Source organism: Paroedura picta, chromosome 10 (assembly GCF_049243985.1).
Source record: "Paroedura picta isolate Pp20150507F chromosome 10, Ppicta_v3.0, whole genome shotgun sequence".
NCBI classification, from domain to species: Eukaryota; Metazoa; Chordata; class Lepidosauria; order Squamata; family Gekkonidae; genus Paroedura; species Paroedura picta.
The window spans coordinates 74,253,906-74,271,158 of record NC_135378.1 but is presented as its reverse complement, the minus strand read 5'-3'; the positions used below and the strand labels follow the sequence as shown (position 1 = coordinate 74,271,158).

At 44.2% G+C, this 17,253-nt stretch overlaps 1 protein-coding gene across 8 annotated transcripts in view; it reads left to right on the top strand.

Moving 5' to 3' along the window:
* GRID2 (glutamate ionotropic receptor delta type subunit 2) overlaps positions 1–17,253 on the top strand; it is an 857,916-nt gene that overhangs the window by 750,636 nt on the left and 90,027 nt on the right. For all 8 annotated transcript variants that reach the window (XR_013224929.1, XM_077300873.1, XM_077300872.1 and 5 more), the window contains one exon: positions 9,674–9,840. Coding sequence is in view for 7 of the 8 variants with exons in the window: in XM_077300873.1 (XP_077156988.1) it covers positions 9,674–9,840 (167 nt within the window). In the remaining variant the exon portion in view is untranslated. The remainder of the gene's footprint in view (positions 1–9,673; positions 9,841–17,253) is intronic.

Here is a 17,253-nt window from a genome sequence, read left to right as displayed (position 1 = left end):
AAGCATGTTACAGAACACAAAACAATGATCAGGAAAAGAATTGTTTCTGTGCCAAAGTTTAGAGCTGGGCTTCCTTGCTTCCTTTTTCATATTTATTTACTTATTTACTAGATATCTATATTGCCTTCCCAGCAAGCTGGCTCAGGGTGATGCACATCATGTAAAATGCATCATAATAAACATCGTAAAATAATTAACAGTCAATTAAAATCTCTAAGAATTTAACATTTAAAATATTTACCGCCATGTGCAAACACATGAAGAATAGATGGCTTAGTCTTTGAGTTCATCAAGTCATGGACTAATGTGGCACTAAGCAGGGAGAATCAGTGGAAACTACCCTTCCCCCCCCCCACACACACACACACAAACACATGATTCTTATGGAAACAGAAGCAGTAGAACAAATGTTGGGTCCACCTGGGAGGAAAATCTCTTTATATTTAGCTGGGACACTGAAGTTGCATGTCTTGAACTAGAGGTCAAAGTCCTGTTCTCCTGCCTTTGGAAGTTCTCATCACTTGACGAAGTCTTACACACATAATAATATGGATTGTCATTATAGATCAATGTGCCATGTGTCCTTACACTGTCTCCTTCAGGCAGTGATGAAACCAACAGTACCACAGGGTCCTTAGCACTCATTAAGGTCCTTTCAGAATTCCTCCAAGAATATTTCGGTCAGAGGAGTGGTGCTGTTAAGTCATGGTCGGCTTCTGGCAATTCCTCATGGGCTTTTCAAGGCAAGAGATGAACAGGGGTGGTTTGCCATTGCCACTCTCTCTGCATAGCAAGCCTGGACTTCCTTGGTGGTCTCCCTTCCAAATACTAGCCAGACCTGACCCAGCTTAGCTTCTGAGATCTGACTAACCTTGGCCATACAGGTCAGGGCATCGGCAGGAAATAATCCATCAAAAGTTTTATTGGACAGACTATAGCTGTGCCCTTCTTTCTTTAGCCAGGCCTGCTTAGCACCACCCTTCCCAATTGTGGCCAGCCCCTTTTGCTAGGAAGTAATCTTAAGAAGAGCATCTTGGAGATTTTGCAGGGAGTTTTACCAATCTGTCTCTGCATGCTTAAGAAACAGGATCTCTGTGCTTTGGAAGCCTAATGATAACACCTTCCTTTTTTGTTTCTAATAATTAAAGCATTCTGTCTTAGTGTGTCTATCAGGTTACAGAAAGTGGCTTTCACAGCAAGGGAGAAGCAGAGGTGGCCTCATAGAATCATAGAGTTGGAAGGGACCTCCTGGGTCATCTAGTCCAACCCCCTGCACTATGCAGGACACTCACAACACTATCGCTCATCCACTGTCACCTGCCACCCCCTTGAGCCTTCACAGAATCAGCCTCTCCATCAGATGGCTATCCAGCCTTTGTTTAAAAATCTCCAAAGATGGATTTTTGTTTGTTTATATACCACCCTCCCTTGTGGCTCAGGTCACAGAGTCTTGCTTGATAGTTTCTCTTTCAGGTACCAGCCCTTATTTGATTCCATGAGACTAGATTATATCATGCCAGCCTTCTGCTTCCCCCCCCCCTTACAGCATTTTTAAAATTTAAAGTTCTGGCATTTTTAAATTAATTTCCACCAACACTCCCTCGCCCCTTTTAACCCTCTGACTATTAATCTTAACCTAAGCACAATCTCTCATTCTTACCACTGATCCTCATTTAGTTAGATATGGGGAATGCAGACCATCTGATATTCTTTTCATGGAGAGTTTCCGAGGCTGGTCTGCAGCAGAAAAGCTAGATTTGAGTCCCGTAGCACCTTAGACACTAAGAAGAATTTTCAGGGTATCCACTTTTGAGACTCAAAGCTCCCTTCATCCCCACAAAAAGCTCCCTTTTGTAGAAGTGAACTAGTTAATTATGGTAGGAGCTTCATGGGGAAATAGCCTGCTTTGAAGTGGATAGAGAAGAAGGACCGTAACATTTTCTCAGTCCACAAAAAGCAAACTCACCATTTATAAGTAGTCGAACACTCTGATCTCACAAACATAGGCAGTCTTTTGACGGCGCTCTCTGGGGACTGAGTAAACTATTCTCTCCTTTCTCTCCATGCATCCCTTGAAGCTGACTATTACCTACATAAGCTTATGCCTCAAAGTTCACCTGTTACAGGGTTACTCATCGTTTGCTAAACCAACACAGCTGGTTCATGGCTAAATGTGTGGTGTTAACTGAATACCTTTGGGGGCACCATAAAGTGATCTGAAAGTCTGATCTGTGATGCAGCTGCTCATGCACACATGGCATCCATCACTTGATGCTGGAACCCTAAAGCAAAAGAGAGGCATGTGTGAATCAGTCCTCAAGTACCTCCCAAGCAGACATGTAATGTTTCTCTTTTAATTAATAAGCCTCAACCCCAGCAGGGGAATCTGGACAAAGCTGCAAAGGTTTCCTGTAGACAGCTTTTTTGAGTAGGGCTCAGTTAAAACAGATCATCATTTCACCCCCTGAGGGTTCTCAAAAAGAGCAGCATGCCTGGGGAACTGCCCTGAAGGAGTGGTTCATGACCTTGTCAAGTTAAGAGATCATTTGGCTTTTCTCTTCCTGGTCTAGCTGTGGATTTTCCCCAATTTTTCCTCCTTGAAATTGGCATCAGTTTTGATTACCTGTGGTTCAGGTGAATGCTAGTGATCATTGAGACTTGCTGCTTTTTAGCACTTTGTGGTGTCACACTGGAAAGATGAGAAAGACATGCGTTTTCCAAAAAGTGAATAGAAGTTGCCCAGCAATGGTATGCATTAGGCTGCTCCTGTCGTCAGGTTGATTTGACATTGCTGGCTAAGGTAATTATCATTAATATTGTGTTAATGTGCATTAGTCTTGTATGAGGATGTTGATACACAGCTGATATTATTCTAAGCAGCAAGCTAGGAATTTAAGCTTTGCCGAAGTTATTTGCCTAAATAGCAAATGAGCAAATAAGCCTTTGTTGCAAAGTCTGCTTAAGGAACTATACAAAAAAGTAGAGCTTCCTATCAGAAACTCATGTGTTCATGACCTTTACTGAAACTGTGATGCTTCTAAGTCAGCTCTATTTGGCCCATTATGCATGGAGTGGAAGGTCCGCAATTGGGGTGGAATGGCGGCGGCTAAAATCACCAATTATGCACGCTGCAGGCAGCAACCGGGCGCAGAATCAACTTATGCTGTGGAAAAAGCCGCATTAGTGAGATGTGGAAGAAAGTGGAGCTTCCCAGGACCAGGGCTCAACCAGAAGCGGCTTCAGAGTAGCCGCGTGCACAATCGGATACTCTGGGTTTTGCCGCCGTTGCGTTCTGTCCCATGCATAAGCGGTTTGCTTCGCTTCTTCCTCCTCCGCATTCTTCATGCCACCGTTTCAGTGGCCATGCATAATGGGCCTTTGTGTTTAAGAGAGAACTGCTTTATTTAGAATACTAGAACTAAAGCTCATTTTATTTTGAAATAAAATGGGCGCTAGCGAGCAGTGGCCGGGAATGGCTTGGCAGGGGGAAGTCTTCCCGGGGGCTGGGCCGGGGTAGGCAGGGGTGCGGGACGTGGGGCATGGTCCCAGGTACGGGGAGAGCCGAGGTGCATGGGAGAGGTAGCGAGGCTGTTTTGGGGGGGGGGGCGGAAACGGGCGCTGGGTAGGCAGGAAGCCTCGTGGGAAGGGTGTTCTTGGGGCTGGAGAAGGGCGCGCTGTCCTCCGGTGATCTCACCTGAGGCTCGGGGCTGTAGTGGACGGCGAGGGCAGGAGGATCAGGCAGCGGCGGGCATCAGGATGGTGGTTGGGAGGAGTTGGCTGGGAACCACGCATGCTCCGGATCCGGCGCATGCGTGGTGTCTGGTAGCGGGGGAGGGTGTGGGGGAAGTTGGGGGAGGGAGCCACGTATGCGCGGGACTTGGCGCATGCGTGGTTCAGTGTGTTGGAGTTTGGCGAGGCGCACGGGTTGCGTGGTCTGGCCGCGGCGGCGCGGGCAGAGCGCAGCGGGGGAGAACGGTGTGGTCATCGAGGGGGTGAGTGAGGTCTTGTGTGAGTGTGTGTGGGCGGGTGGCGGGGCGAAGGATGGTGTGAGGGGTAGAGTTTCGCGGGGAAGTGCGGTGGAGTGGGGGGGTGCTTGTGGGGCGGTGTTGGGGTGGGTCGCAAGGGAGGAGAGCTGGATGTTGGGGAGTGTCGGTCGTGGCGGCGTGCGGGGAAGGAGTTATGAAGGGGGAGATCTGGGGGGGTAGTTTGGAGAGGGGGGTAGAACCAGGGGCGGCAGCAAGCGGCAGGGGGTGGCTGACCTGCACCTGGAGGCAGCGGCAGGGTCCTTACAGTCGGCAGGAAGCATGTAGGATGTGCGGCTGGAAAGGAGCAGGGCCGCCGCGTCTTTGATGCGGCGTCCCTGCTCCGTTCCTGGCAAGTTGGGAGGTCGTGCGGCTGGAAAGGAGCAGGGCCGCCGCGTCTTTGACGCGGCGTCCCTGCTCCTTTCCCCGCATCGAGGTGTAGTGTATGGCGGCCAAGGAGGCAATGGGGACTCACAAGAATCTTCTCCAGCACCAGAGTTCAAAAGCCACAATTCTTTGATGTTTGGCCTTCCTTATGGTCCAACATTCAGAGTTTGAAAATAGTCTTATCAATTTCAACATTAGGTTCCCCCTCCCTCCTTTGCCTGCATTCCTTTCTGTTCTCTTTCATTCAGTGAACTAATGCTACAAAACCTGAACCACAAGGATTTAAATAGAAGGGGCTGGCTGGGTGCTACTGTGCAGTTTCAAAAGGGCAATTGAAAAAAAAAACCTTTGGACAGCCTGATCACAAGTAACATTCCACCCTGATTTAGAAAATGCGTATTTTTTTTATTGTAGCTGCAGAATAAATACACAGGAGGAAAAAGAATGGTGCGAAAGGCAGGCACAGAATCCAGAGTCAAGATTAAAGGCTTACTGCTCTGAAAATCTGCAGGAACATGTGCATGTGTAATGGGCCAAGCTTAGAAATGTTATCAGTCATTCTGGAAAACATATCATTACGCATTTCATTTCCCCGTAATTTAGTGGTGTAACTCTGTTACTCTAGGTGGAGATCAGCTTGACTGTCTGTGCTGCAATTATGTTCCTTACAAGGAAGGAGGGCCTTGTAATATGTCAATACTCACTCACGGGGACATGATTTATGTCTCACTGGTGGTGTTCTTATTTCCCTTGATGTATATAATCAGCGCAGAGGCTGTGTATCAGCCTCGATACACATTCTGTTATTATGGTAACTCATACTAAGGTGTCAGGAGACCAAACAACAGCAACAGGGACTGATGCTTCTGGCCAGATAATCAATCTACCTTAAGTTATTTCCAGTTTAATGCAGAATTACAAAGTTGCCCTTGTGAACTGGATTGGTTGGCAATATCGAATGGGGAATTTTCATCAGATGCTCAAACTCTTCTCTCTCTTTTTTGGCAGCTTCTCCCCAGCATAGCAGACGCATTAATGTTACCAAAGTATGATGGAGAGAGGGAGGATGTAGTTTGTAGTGCAGGTGCTTTCTTCCCTGATTGACTGGAAAGCCATGATTCCTGCAGAATGACAATCTGACTCCTTCGTCCCAATTGCACTTTGCTGCTCCCTTGTACTGTGGCGTCGAATGTGCCCTGCATTCCAATTGGCTGTCCTCTTGGAATGCTATTATCTCAACATGAAAAGTAATACACTGATAGGAAAATGTAGGATTCAGGAATACAAATCTCCTGTGAGCCAGGAGTTATATTGGGGTCACTCAGGTCCTCTCTCAAGCAGGGGCTTCCTTTCATATGCAGTCGGTGGGTAGTGCAATATTGGGACTGGAAGGAAATCTAAAGTTCGTCTGCTCCAGTCCATTGTAGTGGGGCTCTGTTCTAGAATATTATAAGGGCACCTGTGGCCTTGGAGGAGAAGGCAGCATTGTATAGGTCATGTAAATTAAGCAGGGTTGGTGTTTGGAGGGGGGGCATCAAAGAAGACTTTTCTAGGAAACCACTCCTGCTCCTCAGTTGCCTTGAAAGCCCCTCACTTGGACCACTTGTATCCTTCCATGAGAAAGTTCCAGCACTGCTCAATTTGTTGTTCCATTCACAATTGCAAGGTGTCATTTGTCAAGCCGTGGGATCTAAGCAATATATCTGTATTATATTGTTTAAGTTGCTCTTGGGTTTTCACATTTAGATCTTTACATTACCCACTTCCTGACCCAATGCTGTACAGCGGCTCTATAATTTCACAGTAGCTAAGAACCTCCAAAACTAGTTTGATCTCATCACAGCTCAAAAGCAACGTTAGGTCAATACTCGCAACCGAGAGAGTCTGTGGTTGCTACACAGAGGCAGGCAATGGCGAACCACCTCTGTTCACCTCTTGCCTTGAAAATCCAATGAGATGGAAATTCATGGGATAAGCATAAGTAGGTTGCAACTTGATGACCCACTTTACCTTTAAGAACCTCCAACTGCACAACTCTAGGGCCAACTCACTGTCCAAGTGATCCAGCAGAGGACAGTCTCACTTGGGCCTATCACCACCTCCCAGAGGAGACATTCTCCCACTCATGCTACTGTCACCCATTCTAGGGGGCCTGCAGATACTCTCTACATCCCGCCTTGAAATGCGCAGGGGGGCACAAGAAGCAGCACCCCCCTCATGTTGTTCAGCCCATTCAAGCCAGGCTGCAAAGAACCTCCACAACCGTTTTGTCACCTACAAGTAGATGTTGTCCCACTCATGCCACTGCCAGCGGAGTGACACCGAAGCAAACATATCCACCATGCTACTGCTGTTGGGGTTTTTCCTGTAGCAAATTGGCCTAGGCTGACCTTCTTCAAGGAGCCAAATGAAAATAAAAGAATCTTCATGCTAACTAACCTTTGATCCCCTGGCCTTGCCAGCTCATGCCTCACAATTTGTGTCTCTATTCTACGTCACTTGTGCAAACCAACCAGAGCAACAGGCATGGGAACAGGGCATGGTGATACTGAATTCCTTTGTGGTTAACATGGTTAACGCCACTCTTCTGGAAGTCCACAGCATATTCAAATCACAGCAGGGCAATATTGCACCCTGAAACTAGCAAAAGCCCTGACCGTTTCAGGGTCCCCCAGTATCTGCTACCAGAACTTTTCTCAAGTGGACTTTTTCAGCTCGAAGTGATCTCGAAAGAAAACATTTTTTTCCTCTGTCTTGTTTAGCAAGGAAGAATTGATTATGCCGGGGGGGGTGGGTGGGAGAAATAATGCAGCCCCAAAGAAAATGTCTCATGTGTGTCGCATCTTACAAATGAGAAGTTGGCCTGGTACGCTTGACTAACTCCTACATGTAAACAGATTTCACAAAATATCATCTGTGTCATGAAGCAGTAATCTAAGTGATATAATGATAGAGTCCAATTTAGTATTCTATTTGGTTTTTAATTCCCTTTTGGTTTGCCTGGGCCCAGGCAGCCTGTTTTGTATTGTTTATTTTATACTTAGCTGTTACATATTTATTCCTTGTTGACTCTGTACGTTTAATGAGTTTGCCTCAGCTTTCCTTTGGAGACAGAATAATTGGTTGGCGTATTAAAGGGAAAGTGCTGCGTGGGACTTTGGAGACAAAGAAACATGACTTCTGCAGGCAGCCAGAGAATAAGCAGCGTGTAGAGAATTGAGGTGACCATCTTGGGGCGTGGTTGCCTGATGGGATCACTTCAGGAGCGAGCTATATGGTACAAGGCACAAGGGCAGCCCGGAAAACTGTATCCCTGATGACTTTGCTTCATAATAATTCACTTTCGCCCACGTCCTGATGTCATTATGCTGTGCACTTCCCAGCCTCTACAAGCAGTAGATATTCGGGGTGATGGCACAGAAGAGAAGAAGTAGACATTATAAAGGAGAAGGGGTGCTTGATACACACGGCAGTTTTCATGTCACCCCTTAAACTTTGTCACGTGTTTCCAGCATCTGTATCTTTCCTCAGGGAACTTCCTGTTTTCTTGGTTTAGTCCTTTAGCATGTAACCAGAAGTACTGCGTCCAAAAATAACATTGGGCAGAAAATGCGGGCTATATAGATCTTTATTTCATTTTCCTATTCCCAGGACAAAATCCTCAAAATAAAGCCAATTAAACTTTATTCATAATGTTGGGAGTGCCTTTCCCTATGCTTGCCTGGAGTAATATTTATTAAAATATATATTTATTGATTAATTAAAATATTTACATCCTGCTTTTCCTCATGGCTCAAGGGAGCTACACTCTGCAAAGAGGAACTCCTGTGAGTACCCTGTGTGCTTTGTCCAACATGGTATAGTGGTTAAGAGCGGGGGTCTCCATTCTGGAGAGCGGGGTTAGATTCCCCAGTCCTCCACAGGCAGTCAGCTGAGTGACCCTGGCCTAGTCACAGTTCTTTTAGGGTTGTTCTTGTGGACCAGTTCTCTCAACTCTACCCACCTCACAGGGTATCTGTGCTGGGAAGAGGAAGGAAAGGTGATTGTAAACCACTTTTAGGCTCCTTTGGGCATAAAGCCTATTATTATTAATACTATTATTATTATATTACTACTGCTATTACTACTACTACTAGGGGCAAAGCCTATTGTATCCAGGAACACAATGGGTGCTAGAGCTTGGCGGTGGGAAGAAGAAGGGGAGGGGTTGTCCAGTTTGTAAGGACATGGGGTTGAATGTGTGTGTTGTGTGGGAGGTTGTGGTAGCAGGGAGACAAATGAGGGCATGGATGTGGAGATATGGGTGTCAAAATGTTTGGTTTGGAATGTTCATTGAGTATGGGAAAGGACTGACCTTTGGGAATTGTGGCATAGTGGTTACAGATGAGCTTTCCAGAGCCATGTCTTCAGATATGTGAAGGGAAAATCAGACTGGAGACTCTTCTTTGGGGGAGATTACATGGTAACCAATTCCTCCCAGTTCTGCGTCATTTCCCTTCTTGTGTGAATAAGGTCCCCCTGTCCTAATACACATGGGGTAGTCACAGTACACAGTACACAGTGCACAGTACACAGTACACAGTGACTTCAACTCCAGATTCCCAAATTCAGGGTTCCTAGGTTCTCATTAGGGCAGTGGGATGGTATAGTATAGCCCAGACTCATCAGATCTCTGGAAGCTAAGCAGGTTGAGTACTTGAATAGGAGACCACCAAAGAAAACTGCAGAGGAAGGCCCCTCTGCTTAATCACTTTGATTAACCCTTGAAACCCCTATGATATCACCATAAGTCAGCTGCAACTGGATGGCACTTCATGTGCACACGAACATGCACACTCAGGTTCTTATCAAGCAGATTCTTTTCACAATATAAGTTACAGTAAATGAAGCTCATGTAGACAACAGGTCAGCTTTGCCTTGTTATGATAGACAGATATTAAACATAATCATAATGGTAGTTTCCTTTCAGAACACAGGCAGGAAGTTCTTAATGTGTTCTTATGTACTAGAATAGTTGCTAAAGTTGCTAAAGTTGCTTTAGGATGCTTAGGGCTGATCCTGCATTGAGCAGGGGGTTGGACTAGATGGCCTGTATGGCGCCTTCCAACTCCATGATTCTATGATTCTATGATTCTAAAGTTGTATCTCCCTAACCCAGTCTCAGTAACTTTTTTTTAAAAAAGGACATTTTCTTTCTTTTGTAACTGCCCCATTTGGAACGTTCAAAATAAACCCTGAGCTTTCTTCTTCTGTTGGTGTTCCAGGTCAAATATGGAAACTATGCCTTTGTATGGGATGCGGCAGTTTTAGAATATGTTGCTCTCAATGACCCAGATTGCTCTTTCTACACAATTGGAAACACCATTGCAGATCGAGGATATGGAATCGCTCTTCAACACGGCAGCCCCTACAGAGATGTATTCTCACAGAGGTAAAGTTTGCAAGGGGATGAGCAGACATCCACCTTGTTTCCAGTACTACAAAAGTCATCTTTTTAATAGCTTGTCACATGTACTTGAAACTTGGAAGGTTTTACAAAAAAAAAAAATTCTGCGTGCTACATGAAGAAACAAAGTGGTATGAACAATAACTGTGAAATTATAGGGTTTTTTATCACACTATGGGTTTTATATATCTTATACTTGTGCTAGGGTATAAATCTACCTAGACCAGAGGGTTATTCATGAAATGAACCATGGTGCTTAACATAGCAGATATTTTGGAGTAGTTACATGCCATCGTCACTTAAAAGCACACACCCAAACCCCCCCCCCAAACCTGCATACGTCACTGCGTTCTTGTCTAGAATTAGAATAAAACAAAGAAATGCGTCAGAAGAATAGTATCCATTTTGCCGTGGGAATCACAGTCCAATAAATAAAAGACAAATAACTGAGATCCAAAAATTGCCCATGAAGTTCCAGAGTTAGCTACATTGGGGAAGTTAGTCCATTTGATGAGATCTGGGAAGAGAAACAGAAAGCTGTTCTCATGGAGCCCAGAAATAGGACAGATAACTGGAACATCCATCCAATTAGTTCAACTTCTCTGTTCTTCCAAGAAAGACTATGTTTGAAGAAAGCATGTGGAGGTTTAGGACACCAGTGCTGTAGTGTGGTCTCTGTTGATCACTTCTCCCTGTACGTTTATTGAAAAAGTTGACAGATACTTAGGCTGCCTTTGTTAAATATATCTTCCTGTCATTCATAAGTGTGTCAAGTCAGATTTTAAATTCAGTTCTGTTCTTGCCCTTTTCCACCTCTGGTAGCTGAAAGTTTGTGGCTTTTTATATCCTGGCTTCCTGTTTTCATAGTATTTCCTGCTCATTGTGTTAGATCTTGATGACATGTTAGAGGTTTTTTTAAAATTTTTAATGCCTACCTGAAATCTACAGATAGGAATATGCACTGGAGTGGGGGGGATTGGAGTATTTTGATTTGGGGAATGTTTTCCATAGTGGTATTATGGGTTATTTTGGATCCCCAGTATTGTTTCAGGATGTGAATGGGATTTTTTTTTTGGGGGGGGGTGAAATTCCAAAAAATTGGAGGTCCATTTTTTATGGGTAGACTGTTTATGAGTGAAGGAAGGGGCTGGTTTTCAAAAATATTATTCCATAATTGCATGAAATCTAGTCCTGCTTGTCTACTAAAGACCCCCCAAGTTTTAAGCAAATTCGATCATGAGGTCCAAATCCCAGGGGGTTCAAAACAAGTTGGCCTCAGCCATTGTACTTGTCTCCATTTTCTCTTATGGGAAAGGTGGGAATTTATGCTTTCTCCAAGGCAAAGAAGCCAATAACCAAACACAGAAGAGCAGCCACTGGACAAGAGCCTCAAAATGTAAACAGAACCAAGAAGCCCCACAAAACCAACATCAAACCACATAATCCCAGAAGAACCACAGACCACTGTGGCAAACCCAACAGAACTAGTGTCAAACCACAGAAACCAAGCAAAAGGCCAGGCTAAAGAATATACTATTTTGGAAGTCAAATCAAAGCTTGCTTAACTTTTTTGGAAAAACCCTCACCTAAATTATTTTTTTTTTAAATAGCAAGATCCTCACAGTTAACTGTTACTAAAACCTAACAAGAAATTTGCTTCAAAACCTGTTACAATAATTAATTTTTCCAGACCCAACAGGAGCATTCTTGAAACCATGCCCTCAATAAACACAATGCAGAAAGATCTGTAAAACCACTATAGAAGACCAACTGAAAAACAACAAACAGAAGAATGAAAAAAACTAAAGTTTTAAAAACTTGAAATGCCCCCCCCCCAAAAAAAAAAGTACAAACCCTATGGCAGACTCGACCCTGAGTCTAAACAGAAAGGGCAAAAACAAGTGCAATGATAAATAAATACATTATAAATAAAGAAAAATTAAAAACCTGTTTAAGAAACTGAGCAATGCAAAGCAGTAAAAAAAAATCCTTAAAAACGTGTCAAGAGAAGAGAACCCCAAAAAACTGTCAAGCCTTTTAAGCCCTTTTGAAAATGGTGGGGGGGAACCAAGGACAACTAAAAGAACCAGAAAGAAAACATAGGCTTCTCTCTCCTCAATTATATATAATTAAGGCAAAAAACATCCCTTTCTACAGCCTCTTTACTATCAGAAAGTATTAGAGCAATACTGGTGCTACAGTTATGGTTTTGTTTAGATATATGAATTTCTTAAGATATTCTTTATATGTAGAACCTACAGATGAACACCCATCGATGTCAAATTTTTGGAAGCATTCCTAATTTACATATATTCGCACTAATATTGTGCGTGGCCATTGCTAAATGTAACATCGAAGAAATAAAGGCATTGATCTCTAAAGATGCAATGGGTAGACTAAGTTTGGTTTGATTCGGAATTGGCTCCATGGGTACTTTGATAGAAACACCATCACTTTTGATGCCCATTGATACTAACAAGAATCCCAGTATCACCTGGGAAACATACCACTTGCAGTGAATCCTGGGCCAGCACAGTAGAAAAATTCCCAGGCACAGATTTAGAATTAGAAAATGATTTGCATACAGAAATCAGAATTTGCATTGTATTATTATTATTATTATTATTATTATTATTATTATTATTATTATTATTATTATTATTATTTCGATTTATTTCCCGCCACTCCCAAATGGCTCGCGGCGGGTTACAATGTCTTAAAAAGTAAAACTGAACAAAAAGTAAACAGCATGGAAAGAAGCGAAAGTTAGTGGCATCATGCACATATTTGTTTCAAGACGGAGAAACAGGAATTACGCCTAATGTTTAGCAAGCGGCACATATAAAATTAGTTCCTACTAGAAGTACCTCTTCATTTGACTTTTCAGGTTTCTCCCCTTAGATGGAGATTCCCCAGCTGGGCGAATAAGAAAGAGCTCTTTACCCAGTGAGAGAAAGGACTGAACACTGTCCAATCTCAAGAACAGTTGTTATCACTCTGCAGTTTCCATTCTTAATGGAAACGAACATTTGAATGGAGTAGCCCATAAAAGTCTGCTCTATTACTTTGATTAAGGAAGGATCGAAGCAACTTCACAGATCTCACTCGGTTATCTAGCCGGAGGAAATTCTCTTGAAGTAATACAAGATACTTACAATAAGCTAGCTTTACTTAAGGGAACAAATTCGAGGCTTTTGCTGTTGAGCGACAAAGGAAATTGCAAACACTCTGGCACAGCAACCAGCCTGGCTGAAACTGGAAAAGGTGAAACTTAGAGAAGATAGAGCTGGAAAAGTTACATTGAGCTTTCTAAATCTGGTTGTGAGAAGCCTTTTCCACATCCTGAGTGTTTTGTGCAGCTCTTTCCAAGCCATGATTTGTGTTCAGGTATTGAAAGAAAGAAGGTAACCAAAAGCATAAACAATTTCAGTTTGGAGGGGAGGGAAGAAGCTGATCAATGGATAGAGTTGCCAGCTCTGGGTTGAGAAATACCTGGGGATTTTGGGGGTGGAGCCTGGAGAAGGGAGGGGAGGGGCCTCAGCAGGGTATAATGCAGGGGTAGTCAAACTGTGGCCCTCCAGATGTCCATGGACTACAATTCCCAGGAGCCCCTGCCAGCGAATGCTGGCAGGGGCTTCTGGGAATTGTAGTCCATGGACACCTGGAGGGCCGCAGTTTGACTACCCCTGGTATAATGCCATAGACTTCACCCTCTAGAGCAGCCACTGACCATGGGAAGATCAAGTTGTAGCACAAGGAGATCTCCAGGTACCATTTCCAAATCATTCTTTACCACCGTTATGCCAATTATACCAATTACTAAATAGTGGGCCACCATTCTATGGTGCTTAAGTCAGTTTTGCATACTGAAAGGTAATAGGGCAATGAGTGTTGACTGCTTAATAAGCAAAAGAGTCAAGGTGCTGAAATTAGAGCCAATTTTTGGATGTGATTAGATTTCGGACGGAGGGGGCAGATTTAGAAGGAACCAGCCAAGCCACCTCTGAACATCTTTTGCCTTGAAAATTCCACGGGGTTGCCATAAATCAGCATTAAAAAAAAAATGGACAAAATCACAACTTGCCCACAGGCTTTCTTACTTTTTAAAGGCAAGAGTGATGATTCATGTACGGAAGTGGTGGCATTTATGTGTCAATTGGTTTCTAAGAGCATATTAAGGGAGCAACTTTTCATCTGGAGATTTTTGAGCGGTACCTAGGCCCATAAGTCTGGTGGCAGGCTTCCTATCTGGATGAGCAGATGTTTGCAAGATCTCTAGAGGTGAAAGAGAATGAAGAAGGGAGATTGTAGCATTAATGAGAAAATAATTAGATGATCAGTACTGAAGACTGAGTCATAAGGGATAGAGGGCCACGGATGCAGGGGAGGACCAATCGGAACATTGGTGATGAGAAATGAGAGTGCAGCTCAGCAAGCAGATGCATCAACAGAAAGCATTCTGATGAGAGAGGGTTTTCATTGCTCCCTTGGCACAGTTTTCCATGACTGCTCTCATGTGGGTTTTTGAAATCATCCTTTGGCATTCTAATGGGAAAGCTGAATTGCTGCGCTCTGCATTCTAAGTAGTGGAGCAGATTAAAAGTTTGCTGTTGGAATTAGCAAATCTTCGCATGAATATTTCAGATGTCTCACTGTGATGGGGGTCCGTTTGAAATCTGCTGGTGAAATCTGTTTCATTCTGTCTCTCCCCACCTCCCCACCCAATATAATCATTTTTATATGGGGGGAAAAGGTTAGTAACACATGGCTTTTATGAAATAAATAAAAATATACGCTTCATGTTTTTAGAATCTGCATGAGGCAACTATAAGGAGCCTTGAAGGATGGCAGAATAGACAGGAACATCAAAGAGGTCACTGCTGCCTCTTTGAGTTAAAATTTGTCTCTCAGGCCCACCTCTGTGTGCTGTGGAGATAAGGTGGGTGGCCATCAGAGAGAGCCATCCAAGACAACCCTGGTGTACTTTTACCACCAGATTAAGTTATTTCACCCTTTGGCTTTTATATGAATTCTCCCACAATTCAGTCATCTAGTCCAGGATTCACCAGCCCCCAGGCCATGGCCCGATGCCAGGCCATGAAAGCCTCGGCACCGGGCCACAGTGGAGGGAGGGAGGCACCACCCTCTCCCCCCCCCCTGCAGCGCGGCACTTGCTGGGCCTTGAGCGAATCGGCTACTTCGGCGGCCGCTTCACTAAAGGCCCGGCAAGCACCGCGCTGCAGGGGGAGGAAGGTACAGCCACTGGCATGCTGGCTTGCACAAACATGCATGTGCGGCAGCTCACACATGCGTGTTTGCACCCGCTGATGCCCGGGCCTCCCTCCCTCCCCCCACAGACCGGTCCCCGGCCTTCAAAAGGTTGGGGGCCGCTGATCAAGTCAATGAGGCCACATCTTAAGCAGGATCCTTTCTTACCCAAAGCGATCTCCAGGAGCCCAGCTAAGGGTCACCGAAAGAGTCTCCTGCAAAAACCTTATTAGCCACCACCATCTAGATTTTTAGGACTCAAGAAAACCATTATTTGTTCTATCAGCAGCCAAATAAACGTTTCGTATTATTTGTGTACTCAAAGCGAACCATACTCACAAACTTTTACCTGGGTTTAGCCTGATGGCATAATCATGATTGCTTTTTGTATATTCTGGGTCACTTTGTGTACAGGAAGATAATGGGAAGTTGTTCTGGTTTACTGACAGAAAACATTGATTTTCTGGATTCCTAAAAATCCAAATGGTGGTGCTTGCAGGGATTGTAGGGGAATGTAAGAATGTGAAGGCCTTCAGAAATGGTAGGAGAGCTGCAGCCACCACCCTCAAATAATGGCATCAAATCCTCTAGCCTATACAGTGGGTAAGTTTTTTTGCCACAGGTTTGTCCCCAACTGAGAGCCAGCTTGGTGTAGCAGTTAAGAGCGGCAGCTTCTAATCTGGCTATTCAGGTTTATTTCCCCACTCCCCCACATGCAGCCAGCTGGATGACCTTGGGCTCACAACAGCACTGATAAAGCTGTTCTGATTGAGCAGCAATATCAGGGCTCTCTCAGCCTCACCCACCCCACAGGGTGTCTGTTGTGGGGAAAGGAAAGGGAAGGATTTTCAGCCTTTGACCTTGTTGAGCAAGCTCTGGATGAAGGATGGAGATTTATTTTTCTAGACAACATTTCACATTTTACAGGACAGAGAAGTAGGAACATGTTTACAAGTGCTGACATAGATGTACCCTGAAAAGGGATGCCCTGAGGGATGCTCTAAACAAATATACCAGATGCAAAGGAGGCACTAATTCCTCTCAGAGAAGGAAATGAGCCATTGAGAAGAAAAGGATTCACAATGGACAGAGGTGAAAAGGAAGAAAGAAACGTTTTTAACCATACAGCTCAGACTACCAATATGTCTCCATAGTCTATGCTGCCAACAGTTATAAGCTATGATCTTAAAGTGAAATGAAACAGTGATAACTTACAGACACAGTGTTGTTCATTAAACTGTGCAGAGAAGCAGAAGATGCAAAACTGCCCCTTTAGAGGGGAGTTAATGGCAAATGCCTGCTCTGTGAATTATTCTACACTCTTTAAGAGTTTCCAAATGAGTCACACACTCCTCCTGGCATTTCTCTTTCTCCTCCTTGGTAGACCCATTAAGTTTCTCCATCAGTTAGGCTAATTAGGTCTAGGTTTAATGTGTTTCTTAAATAGACATGCCAACAGTTCATCAGAGTGCACCTCAAAATTCTTCCCAACCAAACTACTTCCCCTGCGTGATTTATTTTTTTTAATTATACCCACTTTCACATCTCTTTCCATTACTGTCTTAATGTAATTTAGGCAAGACTTAGTGATGCTTGAGTGATATCCAGACCAAAAATACCTTAACTCCCTCTTAGAGGAAGAGAGACAAAGAGAGTCCTTTAGCTGAGCTGTCGTAAAAGAGTGAAGACTTCCATGATTAAGGTGATGCAGATATTGAGCAATACTGGGTGAACAAACTTAAAAACTTCTGTCATATCACATTTGCCCTACCTGCTTGAATAGATGCCACCTTCTGCCATTCTTGTGTTCTGCAGGTTCTCCATGCGCGGGGGGGAGGGAGCATTTGATGTTATGGAATCACTGGCCCCAACCAAAAGCTTGGTAGAAGAGCACTGTCATGCAGGACCTGCAGAACTGTGCCAGCTCTGAGAGGGCCCAGATCTCCTCAGGGTGCTCATTCCACCAAGTAGGGCCAGGACTTGGTGGAAATGCTGTATCTAAGTGAGGAAACAGAGCTAGGTCATTATATGTGTATATTAAGGTCACTGTGGTGTATCTAACAAAATAATAGCAGGTTTCATCATAGTTCTATCATGGTTAGCCTATATGTCTATCAGTACAGTAATTGC